Source organism: Cnephaeus nilssonii, assembly GCF_951640355.1.
Source record: "Cnephaeus nilssonii genome assembly, chromosome: 10".
NCBI lineage: Eukaryota > Metazoa > Chordata > Mammalia > Chiroptera > Vespertilionidae > Cnephaeus > Cnephaeus nilssonii.
In genome coordinates, this window is record NC_137081.1 from 27,628,223 (window position 1) to 27,648,836 (window position 20,614).

A 20,614-nucleotide genomic window follows, 5' to 3' on the forward strand; every position below is an offset into this window, starting at 1 on the left:
TGACCGCATGTCCTGCTGCTGCCCATGTGCCCGGAGTTCACAGAATTACTGTGCACAGGGGACAGCAGAGGCTGTGACAAGACAGCGGGGTGCGGGGACTCACCATGAGGAAGGAGTACCCGATCCAGAGGCTCCGCCAGGCCCGCGGGCACGGGGGCACGGACTGGTCCTGGCTGTGCAGCGCCACCGCCTGAGCCGGGGCCTCGCACACAGCACAGCGGCTGATGTAGGGGCGGATGTCCTCCTCCGACAGCGGCATCATGGGCAGGGGCGCGGCGCTGGCCAGCCAGTAGGACTTGTCGTTCCTCCGGGCGTAGTGGCACACTTGGTGGATGTTGCAGTAGGCAAAGGGCAGTGTGCTAAACACCGGGAGGCAAGACCCCGCCAGACCTTGGGAAAGAGAAGAGACAGCTTGGCATCTGAGCCACCTTCCCTGGCGTGCCCAGCGACCCTCCTGCATGTGCCGTGTATAGACATATGGTCTGGGCACATGGAGGCCCTGGACAAAGTCTACTTCTGTGCTGGCGAAAGTGGGTATGGGCCTGACCATTTCTGCCACCTCCCTGGTCCCGTGGGCCAGCCCTCATCCCCACAGCCATGCATCACTCCTGAGCCGAGCACTCAGCCAGGTGCGGGAGGTAGGGCCACAGGCACACCTCTCTTCCCCAGGCTCCTGGCCTGGCCTGTGGGAGGCTGGAGGAGTACACAGGCCATGAAAACAGAGAGTGACAAGCCCTATGGATGAGAACTGTGGGCCAGGACTTACGGGAAGGCTAACCAGATTGAAGCTAGGACCTGAATGACAAAGGTTTGGAGATGGTGAAGACTATTCAAAGAAGATACAGAGTAAAGAGGGTCAAGATACGGAGGGAGCATGGAGCTCGGGGAATCTCAGATGTTCAGGGCGGAGAGGAGGGAGAGGAGGTCTGTGTGTGTCTCTCTCAACCAGAGGTCAACCGGGCGGCATGCGGGCTGTGTCTGTCTGGTTAAGGGGCTTGGACTTTCTCCCAATAGCTCTGCAGAGCTTTGCGATGTGCGCTCTGGCTCGACCAGGACAGAGAAGTGAGACTGCTGGCGCGGCCAGTCAAGAAAGAGACTGGCGACAGAAAGGAGAGAAGAGAAGCAAACACAGTCAGATATGGACGTACTTCCTCTCCCCTGGCCCCTCTGATGGGGAAGGCCATTGCTGAACCCCAGGGAGACATGGAGAGGGACATGTCAGTAGCTGCCACCTCCAGGCCTGCACCCTTTGACCATAACAGCCCAGTGAGGGGTCAGGCCCAGACAGAGCAGTGAAAAAACTCACCACACCATCACCCATCCCTGCAGGCATCTCCCTCCTGTGCCCCCCACCCCAATTTTCATTATCTGGGAATGACAGCGTTTGCCAGCACCTGGGTGCCTAAACTCTTGGCTTGAAGTCAGTCTCACAAATCTGCTATTGAAAACTGACAAGTAGTACCAAGGATGACCCTCAAACTCCGTTGGAGTGGGGCGGGGAGTTGGTGCTCGTGAACGCCACACCATGCAAGCATCAGGATGCTGCCAATACACCCTTTACATTCAGATAATTCACATGGGGAAGTGAAAAATCCCATTTTATATTAGAGTTACATCTCATTTCCTAACCATAAGTTTTTAAAAACTAATAACCAGCCAGATAATAATAACGGTAGCCGAAATGATCCCTTTGGCACATCACAGGATCACAGATTTAACAGACTTCACTGAGAATTAGCATGGTAGTATAAAAAAGAGAAAGAAATCCCAAAGAAGATGAGTAGTCACTTGATATTCTTGAGTTCATAAAATTAACCCAACAGGTTTACTTTTAGGCAATGCACATGGGCGACCAGTGCTCTGTACGTACCGAGGTCCTGATTGTGTGCTCTCTCCTGTCCTTCCACGTAGAGCAGACTGTAGCCTGTCCAGAGCCTGGGCATGCCCATGGGGCAGGTGGGCTCTCCATCCGTCTGGCTGTGGAGAACCAGGAGGAAGCCACTGAGGTATCCAGGACCGACCCCTTTGGGCCCAGGATCCCCAATGGGCCCAGGAGGGCCTGGAGGAATAAAAGAAAAAAAATGAAGGCCATTTAGGGGGTTCAGTTTCACAAACATTTCTGAGCACCTCTGTCCAGTGCATCAATAAGCACTCAGACCCGAGAGAGGGGCATGGCAGGGCCCACTGCAGGAGTGCTCCCTCACACCCCTGCGATCTGTACACACCGCTCACTCAGCAAGTGTGTACTCCAAGCAAGCTCCAGGCATTGGGCTGTGTTAGCATAAAAACAAAACAGACAAAACCCCCTGCGCTTACACTCTACCTGGAGACATGACAAACAATACGCATAACAAAGAGGTAAAGTGTGAAATACGTTAGGAAGTGATGGGCGCTGAGAGAAAGAACTAGAACAGGGTGATGGCACACCTATGTGTGATCTTCCAGCCGTTCCAGCCTGGACCCAAAAAGGTGGTTCTCAAAGTTGGTCTCCCCGGCCTGCTCTCACAGTCTCTCTCTAGAGGGCCTGCACCTTCTCCCTTTAGGCATGTGTGCCTCTTTGCTTTCTCCTAAGCCCCTAGGGCCCTTCTTTTGCCTCTTTAACTTGTTTCCTGTGCCCATGCAGCCCAGCTGGCTCACTTCCTCCACTGCTCACATTCTGTGACCTTCTAAATATACTTTTGCTTGTATGTGGGGGGGGGGGGGTGCGGGCGGGGGGAGAAACTTGGTCTTTCCCAACTTCCAGAACCTGTCTCATGGTTCTGGCATATCATCAGTCCCATTCTAAGAAGGACAAAGGCTTGGGAGCCGCATGTTGGACTTCTGATCTTTTATAAAGGGGGAGGGGGGAGGAAGGCCTAGTTCCAAAATTCTCAGTGGCAGGTGGGAAATAATGAGGCCTGCAGCATGCGAGCAGGGCCTGTCCCCTCTGGCACCCCTCAGGGACTGACCGACCGAAGAAGCCTATGGCGATTTCTAATTGTCAAGAGCAAAAGGTGAAGTTTGACATTACAACCAAAAGGTTGGTTTTTTTTAACTTGTTTCTGGAAGACCCTCTGTCTCTCTGAGCCATTTGCACTGCACACCAGAGTTTGCAAAGTCGTAGCTGTGGACTGGATCAGGCCTGCTCCCGGGTCTTGTCTGGCCCATCAGGGTTTCTAAGGTGAGGTCTTGGGCTTGAAAAGCAGAGTGTAGGGGACAGGGGGCTGCATGTCCACGTGGCAACCACAGGCCCAGGCTGAGCTGCGGCTTCAGGCGGGGCTCCTTCTGGTGGCAGAGCCTGCCCAGCCCTCCTCACCCCTGTGGTCTTTAGGTCCCTGGAGCCTAACGTTTATCCTGGCGCATTGTATTTCACGTTTCTGTCCTGAAGAGTCTTCTCTCTCCCCTCACACAATGCCCACTCCCAAACGTTTTCCTTAGGAAGGAGCCGTGCATGCTATATACATTTATCGATGGCTGTACAGTTAGAATCTTAGATGAAGTGAACTCAGAAAACCAGAGGCCAGGTAAATCGAGGGTGAGAACCCTCCACCATTCCAGGATCCTCAGCACAGCCTCTCAAAGGTGGTCACACGGCAGGTGCCAGGCTTACCGTGGCACATGGGGCCTCTGAGATGGCTGAGCCTTCTGTGATAAGGTACAGTGCTTTGGGGAAAGACTGGACTGGAGACAGGGCCTTGACTCCTTTGTAGGGTGGGTGAGAGTCAGAACGTGGGGATACCTCTTGGTTTGTTCTTGCTGTTTCCATCTCCCTGACACCTGGTGAGTTGGTATCTAAGGCCAATGCTTTTCACAGATCAGCTTGAAAAGCTGCCTGAGAGCTGGGGATCCCGTACCCAGTTCTCGGATCTGCTTGTCAGAAGAAAGACGAGAAACTGAAACTCTTTACCTGGTGCTCCAGGGCAGCCGGCTTCTCCCGTGTCACCTCCGTGTCCCGGAGGCCCAGGCGGCCCTGGGATGCCATCCTCGCCCCTCCTGCCATCCAGCCCGGGCTCTCCTTTGCACCCTGCACAAAGTCCACGATGGCAGTGTGAGAACCATGTGACACCTGCTGGCCCCAGCACTCCCTGTGTGTACACCTGTTCCACCTGAACTGCCCAGCGCATTTCACCCTGCCAGTGAATGCTATCTCCACTTGGCACTGGGGTGACTGAGGCTCTGAGAGGCCAATCAACTTGCTAATCAAGGCCAAAGAGCCAATAACGGGCAGAGGCAGGATCTGAAGCCAGACCAGGGAGGTGTTGAGAGTTTTCACATGTTCTTCATATTCTTATATATCTGACATTTTTTTTTTACATTAAACATGTATGGGTTTTACCATTAAATATTACCTTAATACTGATTTTTTTTTAAAGCCTGGGTGAAGGAATGAATGAAATTTAATAAGATTCAGTTAGAGGTCAAGTTAAATTTAGAGCCAGATAAGAACAGCAATTTTTTTGCATAGTTTTTTTTGAGTGTTTATAAAGTGCTAAGTACCACAACAATCCTGTTAGGTGGATGATCTAATTCAGCCTTGACAGCAGCCATGTGCCCAGGTACTCTCATGTGCCAGGCTACCGGTGGGGAGACTGAGGCTCAGACCTGCTGCAGAGCCGGTCACACGTGGACGGGAAAGGGGCCCAGGTTGGCTGAGTCCAGGGGCTGTACCATCAGCCACCTGCTTCATGACAAGGCACAGAGCTCAGGTGCACTCCTTGGCGGACGGACGCTGGGGGACTTGGCACAGTCACATTGGTACTCGAAGGGTTCTTTAAGTGTTTGCTTACTTTGAGCCAAGACATCAATTCATTGCCACGATGCCCTTTGCTCAGAGTAGCAGACATGGTCCTTGCTGTGAAGCAGTGTATTGCCAATAGCGCTAGTTCCCCAATTTACTAGCCCTCTCAAGGCTTCCCGTCTCTAGTTATTATTCTCCCTTCCTCTTTTCCTCTCCCCCTCATTCCCTCTGAACCTCTCTACCTCCCTACCTCTCTCTCCCCCTCTCTCTTCTTTTCTCTCCCTCTCTCCTTCTCTATCCTCTCTCTCTGCCACAAATCAGCTATCTTCAAAGAACATATCTGTTCTGGGGGGAGGGGGGAGCGGGGAGAGACACAGGGCCCTAATCCTAACCCTAACCTTAACCCTATTGACCTCAGAGCATCCTTTCTCTCTCCACCCAACGAGATGATTCCAACAAGTGGCCACTGTGCTCTCTGGAAGGGGCTGCCCATGTGCTGATAAGACAAGCCAGCGACCAGGCTGCTCATGGAAGAGATCAAGGGCGTTCCCCCTGAGATGTCGAGTGAATGAGATCTCTGTGGATCTGGGAGAAGAGTTCTCTCACCAGATGTTATCATGTGGCTTTGCTCCCACTAGGGAAGACGGAGTAATAGTCAGGTGGGTGACATTTCCGAAGACAGGAAGGAAGACTGTTGCTAGCCCGAGTTGTGTGCCCAGAGCTTTCCACTACCTGGACTTATTCTCTACCTGGAACTTGCTTTAAAAAATAAAATGACATCTAAGAGTCCTCCAGTGTTCGACGGATTACCTCCGCTGAGAGGGTCACATGTGACTTGAAGAGAAACACACCTCAACAGGATGTGGGCACGTCCATTAGGCAGTAACAGCTCCAACCACAATGGAAACCGGCTTGTATTTGTCACCGGGAGCCTCAGCCTTTGAAGCCACCCGGGAAGGAGAAGCTGTAGATCAGAGACGTGTGAAGAGAAAAGCACTAGACTTTCCGTGGTGGAGGCCCCTTAACACACCTGAGTGATGCTTAGTGTGGCTGTGATCTATGCTCACTGGGGCAGGAAAGAGCAGGTAGGTTTTTTTTCTATGTAGATCTCAGCTGCAACACATGGTTATGTGCCTGGTTTCATCAGCTCAGCAATGAGAAAGATTTGAAGGGAAACTAACAATGTCATTTTAAGCAGAGGTAGGACTTCCTAGTGGCAGCTGATCCTTCACAGCTAATCTTGTTTGCGGGGCGCGGGGGGGGGGGGGTGTTTGCAGCCCCTCCCACTGGCAGATGATCCAGGTCAGTCAGGGCTGGGCCACTTCAGACCCTCAGAATAGACTCCTCACTTTTCAGCAACTGGACAGTATGGCCAATGGATCCAGGGTGGTCAGCAGGAAGAAGAGGAAGAGGGGACCAAGGAAAAGAGGGGTCCTTTATAATAGGGGCCAGGGGCACCCATCAAAGAAGGGGAGCCCAGAAGAAAGCATGGCTTGTAAGTGGGTACACCGGAGGAAGCTGGGCTATGGAGTGGGGCAGCCCTGATTTAACATAATCACATTCTGTGGCACAACTGTGGCCTCGGGGTATTCCCATGGCCAGCAGGCAGGGTCGGTGGCATCAATAAGGGGAGGGCACAGGAAGCCAGAGAAGGACTCTGTGGTCACCTGCGGCTGGATGAGCCCATCTGACCCCACGTCGGGAGGAATTGGAGATGACAGGTGAGCACACCTGGGCCCAGAGGCTGTCGGCCTCTGTCAGAAGCTCACCATGAAGCGAGAAACTCGTATGTGCCCAAGATCGCTACTAAGTTAAAAGTGTACAGAATTTGCCCAGATGATTTTTTTTCTTCTCGGTTACTTTCCTTGGTTATTTTCCAAAGCCACCATGAAGCAACGGGTCTCAGCCTTGGCTGCCTGCCCCGGCCATCTGGGGAGCTTTCTTAAAACCCTGACACTCGGGTCTGCTTCCCTCTGCATTTTATTGCTCTGGGATGAGGCCCAGACATCAGCCTTTTGCAAGCCCCGTAGGTGACTTTAACCTACACCTAGGACTGAGCCACAGGGAAGGTGTCACTCGTAACTGAATTTTAAGGACAGCATTCATATAATATAGTTAGGGTTTCTCAAACTTGAACGAACTTGCAATATTTTGGAGATCTTGTTAAAATGCAGATTCTAATTCAGTAGGTCTGGGGTGTGACCATACTTTGGGTGGAAAGGATGGAGCTGGCTCTTTGTTACCAGGTTATTAGGCCAACCTGCCCCCATCTGTGCTCCTGCGTCTCCCTGTTGGACAATTCTGGTTCTTCTAAGCCCAATCTTTTCTCCAAGGCTCCGCTCAAATGCTACCCCTTGCTGGGGTCTTAGCAGTCCTACAATCTCCACACAGGATTCACCACTCCTGGTCTCATTCTCATAATGCCTTTTCCTTGAAACTCCTTTAAAACACAAATTATTATCTCCCATCATTGAGCATGACTTATGCTCTTGCTGGCCATGTCTGCCATGAGGCTGTGAGACCCTGGGGCGGGGGCAGGAAAGAACATCTTACCCACATCTGTGTTGCTACTACTTTCTGAAGAGTAGAAAGAGTCTGGAAGCATTTTGTGAACTGAATTTGCAGAGCCCCGTTATAGGCTATACCTTCTGCTTGGAAGTTATTTTGTAAAGTTTGGGGGGCAGCTCTCATTTCTGCAAATATATATACAACAAGGCAGCTTGGTTTTAAAAGCAGTTTGAGAGATGAGTTACCCCGCCTAACTAAGAGCTTTATCCATGCGCTGAGGGCCATAGCAAAGAGAAGTGACTGCCAATTCCCAGGGCTTGTGGGCTGTCAGAGAAAGTGGCTCCAGTGGACACCAGTTAACTTAATGCACAAACACAGATGCAGCGCAGCAAGTACGAACAGCCCCCCTGCCCTCCCCCTCAACTTCCAGGAAGACTCCAAAGCGGACACCACCCAAGAACTATTCAGACTCCAGTGGAGGGGACATCTAGGGGCCCTCCACTACCTGGGAGAAAAGCAGGTGGTGCAAAATTCCTACTCCCAATTCCTTTGGCCCTAAAACAAAAAGAACTAAAACCACAGCTGAGTGGTGGGGAAGATGAGATTGTAATGGCCTTGTGTCTCTTAGGATCATTTGTACACAGGCTTCTAGAATTAAGGAGCACTGTTAATTGGTCCGAAAAAAATCAGTGACCACCAGAAGACCAGCTCTGACTCCCTAATCGCTTTGTAAGTTACCCAATGCGGTGGAGATATGAGAAGAGAAAATAAATGATTTGGAGGACACTTTTCAAAGGAATGGTTTAGTTTAAGTCCTTAAATAAGGATCCTGCTACCCTGACAAGGACGACCCAGTTAGTATATGATTAAACCTTTGGATAAATGTAGAAAAAAATATACAAGGGGAAGGACATTTTCATTACTTCATCCGCACTAGTCGTTTAGGCTCAAAAAACAAACAAACAAACAAAACCCTACATGGCAAAACACTGAGTTTTCACGTCAGCAATATGTATATACCAATAATGAACCATCAGTGTCAGGCTCCTACCTGCTCCCGGAGGGCCTCTCATTCCGGGGGGCCCCATGGCTCCTTCTGGTCCTCTTGGGCCTGGTACCCCAGGAAGCCCCGGGATTCGGGGGCAGGCATCCAAATCTGCAGGTGGCCCCCGTTCGCCTGAAATTGGAATCGCCACTTGTGTGATGAATTCAAATGTTTATGAACAAGCCCCTTCTGCCATCTCAGGTTAGACGGGCTCCTGACACTACACTTATCGAGAATGTTTGACAGCCCTTGTAAGCTCCAGAAAGCAGTTTGTCAAATGACTGACTGACTGAATAATTAAGTAAGTGAATGGGATCTCCTTTAGGAAGCAAAAAAAAAAAAAAAAAAGTATGAAATAATGAAGGTTGGTTGAATCAGCAATAATTTGGTGAACTTCACAGGATTTCCAATCTTTGGGCCACTTTTTACTGGGGACCCAGCCACAGGTGGTGTTGGGAGAGGTACTGGTGTATTCCTAACGCTCAGCTTAACATCTGTCTAATTCATCACTCTACATTGCAGCCAGGAGGGGTTCCATAGTATCTGCTACTCAGAGAGAGAGAAAGCTTTGGGATTAATATAGGTACTAAAGCATGACTTTTAACTTTGAGTTCACATTGGAATTATCCAGGGCAGTTATAAAATACTGATGCCTGTATCCTGCTCCAGAAATTCTGGTTGAATTGGTATAGGATGTGGCCTGGGCAGTGCCCACAAGCTTGGTTGTCCGATAAACCCAGCTGGGGAGTTTTTAAAAAGTATTGGTGCTGGGACCCAGGCACCAGTCATTTTTCTCCAGATGTTTCCAGTGTGGGCCAGGACTGAGAAGCACCAGTGCAAAGCTGCAGTTCTGACTTTAGCACATCTGGATCATCTGGCAAGACTGTTAGAGTCCAGAATATTGAGCCAGCAGGACCGGCGGGCCCAACCTCTGCGTGTCTAACATGTTCCCATGAGGCCGATGGTGCCCACCTGGGCTCTCATTTTGAGAACCACTGCTCTAAAGGTTTGAAATGTCTTTCTTCTTGGTTACATTCACATCTTTAAGGCATTTTTTTCTACAGTTTCATTCAGTCCCCCTGCAAACAATCCACAAGGAAGAAGAAATAATAACCCTAAGCAATATTGGTAATAGCTAACATGTACCGAAGGCCCTGTGCCCAGTGCTTCACAATTACATGCTCCCAGCCTGTGTATATGTGCTGCCGTTACTAGGGTGTCACTGGAAAGAAAGCTCAGGTTCAGCTAAATGGGGGACTGATCTGAGCTAGCACGTGGCAGGGTCTAGATTAGAATCCAGTATGTTCCGGCTCCAAACCTGTGTTCTTCCCGGCCACACCATATTGCCTGAGGAGCTTTTAACATCTGTATGGTAAATGCCAAGGAATGCAGCCATATTTTAACACCTGTTTACAGGTTTTCTTAAAATTCATGCAAATGTGCAAAATAGTTTTAAGACCAGCAATGATAAAGCAGCAAGAAAAATCAAGAAAATGCCACAATCACATCGTTTGAGTCTACACCGTGGTGAATGTGCCTGTGCAGATCGAATTTGAACGTTATAAGGACCTTGGAATTTAGCCTCTTTTGAATATGGTATGAAACCACAGCAACGCAGAGCTGGGTGCATTTTTACTGTACGGAAAGCTTGACGTAAAACTTGTCTCTTCCATTGGGAGCAACTTGAGAGAAATGCCGGTGACTATGTCCTGAGTTCCCCGAGTCATCCGGTCGCTCACCAGTGGTGAAGGAGTGGGGGAAGCAGGGAAGAGAAGCGGGTGTGGGGATGCATTTGGCTGGGACTTCAGATTTAGGATTTTGATGTTTCTTCCAATGAGTTGATACATACAGTCACAGAGAGACAGTAAAAGTGAAAACTCATTAAATATACAACTGTCATTTTTAAATATCGACATTTAAAAGAGCAGGATTTTTTAAAATTATGATTTTGCTTTTCTTTATTTTTTTAATAAACCACAAGCTGAAATAAAGAGGCCAAGACATCTCTTTTAAGCACCCTGGTGATAATATAGGGCATCTGTATCCAGGGCAACTTTCACTGGGGTTAATACCAGGTGCCAGGAAGGAAGAAATGCGAGCATTCACAGCTTTGCTTTCCTTTTTTTGAGAAACTCCATTCTCTTTGAAAATGCCAGACGTAAAATAATATGTTGCTTTTGCATTGTGGGGGGTTAAACGAACACTCAGTTTAAATGAATAATAGCATTTTCACTTTAACACACAAAGAAATTTGCTCCTTGAAAATGGACTTCCGGTGCCCCGGGAAAGGCTTGTTGCAGCCCCTTACTGGGTGTTAAGGACCCGTCTTTTCATGCTGTTGATACCTCTTACTTTAGGGGTGTTCTAGGCATTTACACTGTGGAGTTTATAAAAGAAGCTTCTGTTGGTGGGTACCGTGGCATCTGACAGAGAAAGCCACGTACTCTGTGGCTGAGTTGAAACTATGGAAGCTGAGTTTGCACAGTTTCTGACAACCTGCAATGAGGCTCAGCCTAGGACAGTCTAATACGGGGTTACTATATCTGTAACGAACAAGCAAAGGCATTAAAACCTATATAACTACAGGACCCCGCATATAAAAATGTAACAAGTTTAACTCCCAAATGCAGTGAAAAAAATGGAAGTAGGGAGATGGCTGGAAATAAGATTTAGAGGAAATTATTCATTTTATAGCAATGCTTACCTCTGTCACCTGGAGAGATCCAAAGGCAAAAACCGAGGCCGCACAATGATTTTCATACGGTAGAAAGAGATTTTAAATCATGAATTAGGACAATCATAAAATAGATTGTTTGAGAACATAAATAATAAATTGAAGACAGCATCGAAGGCAAGCAGCATGACATTAAAAAGTCCATATAGTGTGTCCTGGTCGAGTGGCTCAGTTGGTTGGAGCATCGGTCCCGTATACCAAAAGGTTGCAGGCTCAATTCCCAGTCAGGGCACATACCTAGGTTGTGGGTTCAACCTCTGGTTAGGGCATGTATGGGAGGCAACCAATCGATGGTTCCCTCTCTCCCTCTCCTTTCTTCTCTCTCTAAAATCAGCAAATATATATTTAAAAAAAATAGCCCATAGTGTTACTGACAAGAAGAGCTATGATTTAGTAATGGAGTTTTCATATCGAGAAAAACCTGAAATGAAGCTCTTTTGCGCAACATGAAATTTGAGTTGATTTTTTATGGAAAATATGCCCCAAGTTAATGTATATAGAAATTCTGCCTATTTGAAGGCTTCTGAAAATTCCATATTAATTTGCCATGTTTTATAGTATATGTAAAGAAAGGAAATATGAGATGAATCAGAGTATAAGCTCTCTGTCATGCTGAACTATGATCCACTATAGAGCAGTGCAGTTTATTTATTCTTTGGACTAGAGTGCTAATTTAGGAGATTGCCGGATATTCTGAACTGATGCCACATTACCATAATATTGATTTAAGATCTTGAGAGATATTACTTCTGCCCATCTCAAATACACACGTCTGTTTGCCCTTTCAACAACCCCTTGGTTTATTTTGACACTCTGATGAAAACGTGTTGTCTATGGGGTTTAAATTAAATAGCCTTTCAACTTCATAGGCATTAATGCACTTTACAGAAAACATTAAATAAAACATCTAGCAAAACCAATGGGAAGTCAGGGATAGGAACTGATTATTCCATCCTCACAGAACAATAATCAACTCAGTCTTTGCCTCTTGGGTGAGGGAACACAGATTGATTCATCGTTGAAAGAGTATGTGTAAAATCCACCCCTAGTGTTCAAACTTACCCGTTTTCATAATAAATATTAGTTTACCAAACGGGAGACTTTGTAGTGCAGCCTGAAGTAAATGCAATCTTTATTTCAAAAGGACCGAACTCAGAAGAATGTGCTGCCCTCAGAAGAACTGCTTCTGAAAGAGGACTGTCAGAGGAAGTGTGCGGGCGAAGCGCCCTGTGTGGGCTGCTGGGCGGAGAGGAGGAGGCATCAGGAGCTCACCTGCAGGCCCAGGGGGCCCTTGTCTACCTGGAGGGCCAGGTACACCCTTCTCTCCAGGTGACCCTGGAAGTCCATGTGGCCCCTGTGGCCCCGGGAACCCCATTGGTCCTAAAAGGAACATATAAAAACAAGGGCAGTGGAACGGAGCAACGCCAGGCGGTGACAGTTTGATGGACTGGATTCAGAGGTTCACACCAACAAAATGCTAGGCAAAGTTGGCTCAGGGTGGAGAGCAGTCTCCCACTTTCTTCTGTGAAGCTGAGAACTGCCTACGTGCGAAGGAAACCCCAGAATCCATCAAAGGGACTCAGGAAAATGGTTCCATGATCAAGACAAAACTAAATGAGAGCGAGAAGCCCTGCAATCCTGAACTTCCTCTGGAGACAAAGGACTGCAAGTGAAGGAAAATTAGGGAAGACGCTGCGCGACCTGGGGAACAGACTCCCAGATCTGAGTCCCCACCACGCTCTGTCTCACTCTCCGTTTCCCCCGCCAGCCATTCGGTGCCTGGCACATGCTCCTCCTCCTGCCCACAAAGTCCTGCTCGTCCTGCATGGTGCAAATCAAGCTCACCTCCTCCTACGTCATTTAATTACACGTGTAGCTGGCGTTATATTTCTGTTGTTCAGTTCTGGTCTAAGAGATTACCAAGTATGCTTTTAGGGGCTAAAGATGAACTTGTATTTCTCATCTTACTTGTCCAACAGTTACCAGAACTTGAGGACTCTTTGGAAAGGCAGGACATTTGGGCAATACAGCCACTGATTCAACAGGAAATAATAATTAGGTCATGGTGGTCCAGTACTCCAGACCCTCAGGACAAGAGAGCAGAAGCCGTCACGTACTACTTAAGGAACAACTTGTGTTCATACCTTTCTGGCCATCGTTTCCATCACATCCTGGGAGGCCTTTGGGTCCTGGAGGGCCTGGCGGGCCCCGGGGACCTGGAGGCCCTGGCAGACCACAGTCTCCTGGATCCCCTTGCAGAAGGTCAATGCTCCCAGGGGGCCCTGGAGGCCCGGGGGGTCCTGGCCACAGGGAGGAGGCAAAAGATTCTTTCAGTCAAAGACAAGCCTGTGTGCTGGCTGCCTGGGAGCTTCCTAAGGGAAGTAATTGAATGGTTTGCAAGCAAGGGATGGAGGGAATTAGAAAAATAAGAAAATCAATAGTGTCAGAAGTGAAACAGAGAGTAGGTCTCGTGGAGCTTGAGAAATGGTGTAAGTAGTTTGTCAGTGGCCGTTGGACAAAATGAACCCAAGCAAAGCCTTCCTTTCCTTCAGAGCCATTCCTTTTGTTTGCATTGCTATCCCATTGCTTTAATATGGTAGAGGATAGGTGGGTGGGTGGATGGAGAGAGAGAGAGAGAGAGAGAGAGAGAGAGAGAGAGAGAGACATAGATACATAGATGAATAAATAAATGATATACTTATGAGAAAATTTGGCTGATGTGAAAGAAATGTTCACTCAGTTATAATCATATTTGAAAACAAGTATCTACACATAGGAATTGAGCCCAACTTTTATTCTACTAAAACTACGCTGTTTTAAGCAGTTTTATTTTTGCAGTAAAATAGAATTATATAATACTGTAATCCCACCTTTACTAAAATGTTTAGCACTTAAAGATGGTGGTTTGTGTGTCTCTTTGATAAGGAGGAATGTGATGATCTGAATTTAGCAAAACACTGCACTGAGCCACGCTCTTCCCCCAATCCCTGCCCAGGTCTGGTCCCACCCTGTTTGGGTAAATATTGCCTTGCTGAAGTGTGTCCCTAGGAAGTGATGAGAGGAGCAAAATGGACTGTCGGCTGCACAGGGAGAGCTCTGTCTCTGTGTGTACGCCAGGCCTGGGTCCTGTCACTGTGGGCCAGTGGCAGAGGTTTAGGGGGCAGGTGCAGACACCCACAGGCTACATCCCTGCCCCTGCTACAGCCTCACACGCAACATCGGGCTGGTGATGGGAAGGGCTTGCTCTGACTCAGAGTTTGTACTCACAGAGAGGTGGTCTGATAGGGTGACGTAGAAGAGTGAGGGGCCTGGGGTCTCCTGGGTATGGTCCTGCCAGCCCACCACTGCCCACACCCCCGCCTTTCCATCTGCCCAAATAATGGGGCTGCTAAGGGGCTTCTCCTCTGCCATTCTCTGGTTCTCCTTCCCTACAGAGCTGCAGCATCTCAGGAAAGGGGCATCACCAACCTTGGCCAGGATTTTCCCGTACCTCTTGGACCATTGGGGCCAGGAGGTCCTTGATCTCCAGGCTGACCGGGGTCAGGAAAACAACCCTTAGGAGGTCCTCCTGTGGCACCCGCAGGACCAGGTGGTCCAGGTCTCCCTGAGGATGGACATGTCCAGATGTGAGCCTCATTACATTTGGAGATTTTGATTTCAGTATGGGGGGTGGGGGTGGGGGATTCTGCTTCTTACCTGGAGGGCCTGGCGGGCCTTTTTCTCCACAAAGGCCTGGAGGAGAAATTCCTGGGTTCCCGGGGTCACCTGTCTCCCCTTTCAGCCCAGGCATTCCCATTGGGCCGGGTGGGCCCATTCCATTCAAACCTTAATGCAGAAGACAGCTTTAGCACTGTATCTTCTCCCTGTTTGTGCCAGTGGTAAGGGTGTGACCGGGAAGCAGCTGGTTCTGCTGAGACCAACCTCAGCTTCAATGGTGACCCAAATGGCTGCATACGTTTCCCAGGTGACCACTTACTCTCTTAAAACCCATCACACTGGTCAACCATAGGCTTGATCTACTTTATAATTATTTTCCATATTTAAAAAAAACACCCAGTTTGACAATACCAATTGTCAAACTCTACAATGGAAAGAGTGAAAACAGACGAGATCCAACAATGAGCAATTATGAATAAACTGATTTGAAATTGAAGGTGGAAACTGACATGTAAATAGAATTATTGTAAACTTTCACATTGAAAAGACAGAGCATCATTGGTTGTTTGGAGGGAACACACATTTTATCAGACTATTTAGAACAGCCACTAAATGAATCCTACGTGGCCCAAATTTTACTTCTTGGCCTTCTAAACTGTATAAAGATTCAACAGACTTAAATCTAGCAGTACAGCAATTCAACCCTTTTCCCACAGTCCCTCAAATCTGCGTGTCTGACTCCAGCAACTTTGTCTGATGGTGAGCTATTTTTCTGAGAAAGTCATGCAACAAATGTGCATTATATTAAAATACCGGAACAAACTAAAATGCAGTTGTCGATAATTATCTATTTGTTATGTCAAAAGTAACAGTAATTTGTTCAGGTAATTTGTTTTAGCAGCAGGCTGTTTGAGAGATGCTAAAAGTGCTAATTAGACCCACATGGTTGTACTTGGCAATACTACACCTAAAACAAAACAAGACAAAAAGAAATCCGGACTCTTTATTTGTTCTTCATAACATTGTGAAATCTTGCCCCACCTAAGCAATTACCCAGTGTATTTTAGTAGAGAGATCATCCCAAGCAACATCAACAAAAGGCACTGTTACCAACCAACCCCTCTTACTTTGGGTTTTCTCAAGTGTCCTTTTTATATAAGTCACCTTCAGCACTAAAAGGCGTCCCATTATTGTGTCTCTGTGCTCAGCCAGTTTCCTTGTTTCACAACCCACATTGTGAGAAGTGAGGAAATACCTACCAGAGGTCCACTGATTGCAGGTAAGTCTCTCACAGAGGGTTTCCTCTTACCTGAAGCTCCTTTGGTTCCTTTCTGACCCTTTAAACCATGCAAGCCATTCAGGCCAGGTAACCCGGAGGGACCTGCAACACATCACAGGCCTGTGACCCCCGGGAAGAGACCAGCCCTTGAACTTCACTGACCATGGTTCCCAGGCACCTCTCAGAGGGGGGCCTGCTGATGGAGATGGACAGATTCTCTAGGTGGGAACCATGAGATCTCACAGTCTACACGCCATTATCAGGGCTGAATCCATGCCAGTAGTTATTCTTTAACATTCATTTGATGAACATTTTCTGCCAAGACTGCTTAACACACCCATTTCTTTGGTTTTAAAGTACTGCTGTGAGTTGATGACCATTTCAGGATCATCTTTCTGTCTGACCAAATACAGTCTATAATTACTAGATCGTGGTGTAGGCAGTGACTTTCAATTTCATGACAATAAAATCATCCTAGATGAGGAAAGAGATTGGGTGGGAGCAAACGCAGGCCTCCCTCCTCCCAGGTTCAGGATCTTTCCACCCCACCAGAGTCAATATATATATTGATTCCAGAGAGGAAGGGAGAGGGAGAGAGAGAGAGAAACATCAATGATGAGAGAGAATCATTGATCAGCTGCCTTCTGCACACCTCCCACTGGGAATCGAGCCCTGCAACCCAGGCATGTGCCCTTGACCAGAATGGAATTTGGGACCCTTCAGTCCGCAGGCCAACGCTCTGTCCACTGAGCCAAACAGGCTAGGTCAGCCAGGGTCTTTAAATTCTAATTTCTTCAAGATCTGGTTAGGTAGATGTTTTAAGACAATAAGGACAGGTGGGGCCTGTGGCATACTGGGGAGTATATGCCCTCTCTAATTTTTTTAAATAACTGTGCTGCTCCGAAAGATCAGGCCTGAAGGTCAAGTTTGGCTGCAGCTCTTTCTTTGCAACCACTTGTTTCAAAGAGAATCATTCTGATGCCTCTTTTCGGAAACAAAATGTATTTCAGGATGACCACTGAAACCTCATTCTCTGCATTTACTAGTAAATGGGATCTCGTTGACACCTTCATTTTCTTTCAGAATCTTCCATCGGACATCAGTGTAGTTCTCTAAGGAGACATCTGCTGACCTTGCTTTACTTAAGTTGTCACTATATATTTATCAATATATAGATATATAAACTACATATTTAAAATATGTTTATTATATAGTATATTATATTACAGTATGTAAATATATAGATTTATAGGAAGGCAGTAGAGGGAATAAAAGGAGGGAGAGAAGAAGAGGGCAACCAGTATGTACAGAACATTCCAGGTACTGAGCCCTCTGCCACGTGCTTCACACACATCTTGCTCCGATGATTAATTTGGGGAAAGAATCTTCTCCTCAGCCCCTGGCCATGCCTGGTAACCTTCCTCTTTCATTAATGGTTCTTCCAACCAGTAGCTGCCCATTCTTATCCAAGGCTGTAAGCCACTCAGTGCACAGCCAGCCATTCACTCAGCTTATGGTCACATCCCTTGGATTTGTGATAACAACAGCCTCAGCTTACAGGACTAACACACAGAAAGTGCCCATCCCTACGCCATGACACCCACAGAGAACCCCTCGATGTCCTATGGCAGGCTCACGCTGTACAACAATCAGGTGTGGTTAACTGGTTTATTTGGTGTAAATTAACTGAATGTAAGATCAGATCTTATTAAACTTTCTATATACATACTTGGCATATCTCCTGACACACAGTAAATGTTCAATGAATGTTCATTGAATGAGTGAGTAAACCAATGAGTGAATGAGACAATGTGGAATGTGGAGGGGGAAGGATTGAACAGGTGGAAAAAAAGCTTTAAAAAGAAGTGGACTACCATTTCTATTTCATGTCTCATCTTTCTGTGATAGATCTGTAGTAAGATTTGGGGAAGTTAGAGGTATCCATTTGTATATAAATAATTCAAATGCTAACTATTATCTGTTCATAAAAGCAAGTCCTCTGTGGATTTATTAAAAGATAGAAGTTAGTTGGTTCCATTTTATTTATTGTCAGTACTTGAAACAGACAGTTATTCTATTTTTTAAATCTAAACTTTAGGGTAGGGGAAGGTAAAGGAAGGATAAATGGTGAAGAAAGGAGACTTGACTTGGGGTGGTAAACACAATACAATATACAGATGATGTAGAATTGTATGCATGAAACCTATATAAATTTTATGAACCAATGCCATCCCAATAAATATAATAAAAAATAAAATAAACTTTAGATTGGTACAAATAAGCCATAATCTCTTGCACCCCCCCAAAAAAAATTTGGGAATACACCCTTACTTTCCTTAAAGATCTTCTTTCCTTACACTTTTAACAGTTCTGCTTTAGTTTATTTTCCAATCATCTTTCCTATTTATGAGCCAAAGTTTGCACCAAAAGAACACACAGACCTTCCAAGTTTGCACCAAAAGAACACACAGACCTTCCTCATCTGCCAAATCTAGATATTTCCTGCAATCTATCTGAAATGATAATAAATTTCAAAATTACTTTGCTGTTTTCATGTGTTTTGATCTCCGGGTTAAGCCACCAAGATTGATGGCTTGGGGAAGCTGGCTGGGGGTGGAATGCCCCAGCTTCTGCCAACTCTCCATTGTCACATCAACACATCCAGATCCTGGCCTGTCACAATCCCAGGCCCTTGCCATTGTTGAACTATCCGACCCTTTTCTGACCCAATGTTATCTTTCTAAATTGAATGCAGCTACATCTGGGTAGGGTTTTAAGGGCAATTTTTTCTTTTTATTGAAAGCTTTTTATCAATCTCATCTCTAAATCAGAAAGTTGTTCATGCATAAAATATATACAGTACAGATGAGAGGCAATTAGGCTAACAAAGCACATTCCTTGGTAATGAGGACTTTTATTCACCTCTGTGGACAGCTTCTTGCTAACAACCATCACTTAAGGCTGCATCTCCCTGCACTCGCAGGCTGGGCTCTCCCTCCAGTCAGAGGGTCTAACCTTGACTCCAGCCTCCAGCCATAATCGTCATCCTAGCCTCCAAGTCAAACAACGTTGTCACTGAACCTCCACTCTTAGGTTTTCTTCTGTCCTAGAGCCAAAAACACTATTCTATCTCCAAGAGCCTTTACACGGGTTTATACTTTTAATAGGGAACCTATTTGTTGGGGACTTTCCTAGTTCTAACACAGGAAGTTCCACAGCCTGACACACCCCCTCGATCCCAGGCAAACCGGGACAGCTGATCACCCTAATGTTAAAGCTGTTGGGAAAGAGAGACCTTCATGGCTATAAATAACAGTTGAGCAGAGTTGAAAACTTATCGAAACAGATTCTGAAATACGATTTCATTTTTTTCCAAAATTCAGAAAATAGATTAGTCCCTACTAAAGGAATGCCCAATGGCATAAGACATGGTCTCTTAACCCATGGAGCATCAGTCCCCAAATGTGCTTAGTGACAAGTACTGGATAAGACAATGAGGAGTCAGAGAGAAACATCCCCAACTTGACAGAATAGGCATCCACCCCTAGAACTGTAAGTGCTATATGTGTGTGGGGTGGGGTGGGGGGAGGGGAGGGAGTGGGCAGGAGGAGAACACTCTAGTTGTAAAAAAGGAGAGAGAATGTTACTTGGCTGATAAAAGACACTCCAAGGTATTTTATTTCTTATGAAATATTTTACTTGCCACCAACCAAAATAACCCAATCAAATTAGTTGTTGTCATGCTACGAAGTTGTCTTTCGGTCCCCATTATGCCAATCCTCTATGAATGCCCAACTAGGAACAGAATGTCTTCCTTGTAGAGGATATGTGCACTTGGAAATTTAAGTCTAGGAACCAAGCCATTTTCAGCATATGTTTAAGTTAAAGTTTAAATCTGACTGAACACAAGCAGGACTCAGAATCCATATGGCCCATTCTAGCAGAGCAAACAACTTCGAGTTCAGCAGCTGGTTTATTCAAACAAGAAAATCGGGCCCCTTGACTTATCTAACACACACTTCAAATATTTAGTTTCTCAGTTAAAGTGTTTCTGCTGGAGTGTGGTTCATTTTTATACCAGCATGATAAAAAGCAACAATGGGTTTAGATGGTCGGCGTTCTAATTTTTAGGAATCTGTTTCACTGTTTTGTTTCTTTTAAACACTGGCTGTGCAATGGGCAGTTCACAGTGAAACAGTGCCACCACGTGGTCTGGAGGCACACTGCAGCATCCTTCTGCACACTGAATACTTGGGTGGATATATTTATTTCTTCACTTTCTCTTCTTAACAAACTTATTTTTTCAAAGCACAGAATTTTGATGTGATTAGAGATTACCTTCAAGTAATTTTTTATTCGATCAAATTCATTAGCTATTAGGTTTTAAAATAACATATACTGAACTTATTATTAAAACTTAATAAATGTAAACTAATTCAAGAGAAGGAAGAATCAACAATAGTAGATTGAGCCTTGTCATTTTAGTCAGATTGGGTGGATATTGTTATGGCACCAAGACACTTGAAAATCCTTACTATTTTACTGAACTGGGAGGATAGAAAGAAGTGGAAATACAGTAGAAGTGGTTAATCATGGAAAAAGTGGGAGGGAAAAGAAGGAGGAGGCAGAGAAAGATTGGTTATAGAAATCTATCAAGTAAGGCTTGAACCTTCA

General features: G+C 46.4%; 1 protein-coding gene across 1 annotated transcript in view; it reads right to left on the bottom strand.

The window, feature by feature from the left end:
* The window catches only part of COL4A4 (collagen type IV alpha 4 chain), a 113,925-nt gene that overhangs the window by 5,744 nt on the left and 87,567 nt on the right, over positions 1-20,614 (bottom strand). Inside the window, exons 38-46 of the mRNA XM_079782112.1 lie at positions 15,971-16,042; positions 14,701-14,829; positions 14,495-14,608; positions 13,149-13,304; positions 12,277-12,384; positions 8,277-8,402; positions 3,887-4,003; positions 1,871-2,059; positions 104-390 (exon numbers count right to left, since the gene is read on the bottom strand). Coding sequence (XP_079638238.1) covers positions 104-390; positions 1,871-2,059; positions 3,887-4,003; positions 8,277-8,402; positions 12,277-12,384; positions 13,149-13,304; positions 14,495-14,608; positions 14,701-14,829; positions 15,971-16,042 — 1,298 coding nt within the window. The remainder of the gene's footprint in view (positions 1-103; positions 391-1,870; positions 2,060-3,886; positions 4,004-8,276; positions 8,403-12,276; positions 12,385-13,148; positions 13,305-14,494; positions 14,609-14,700; positions 14,830-15,970; positions 16,043-20,614) is intronic.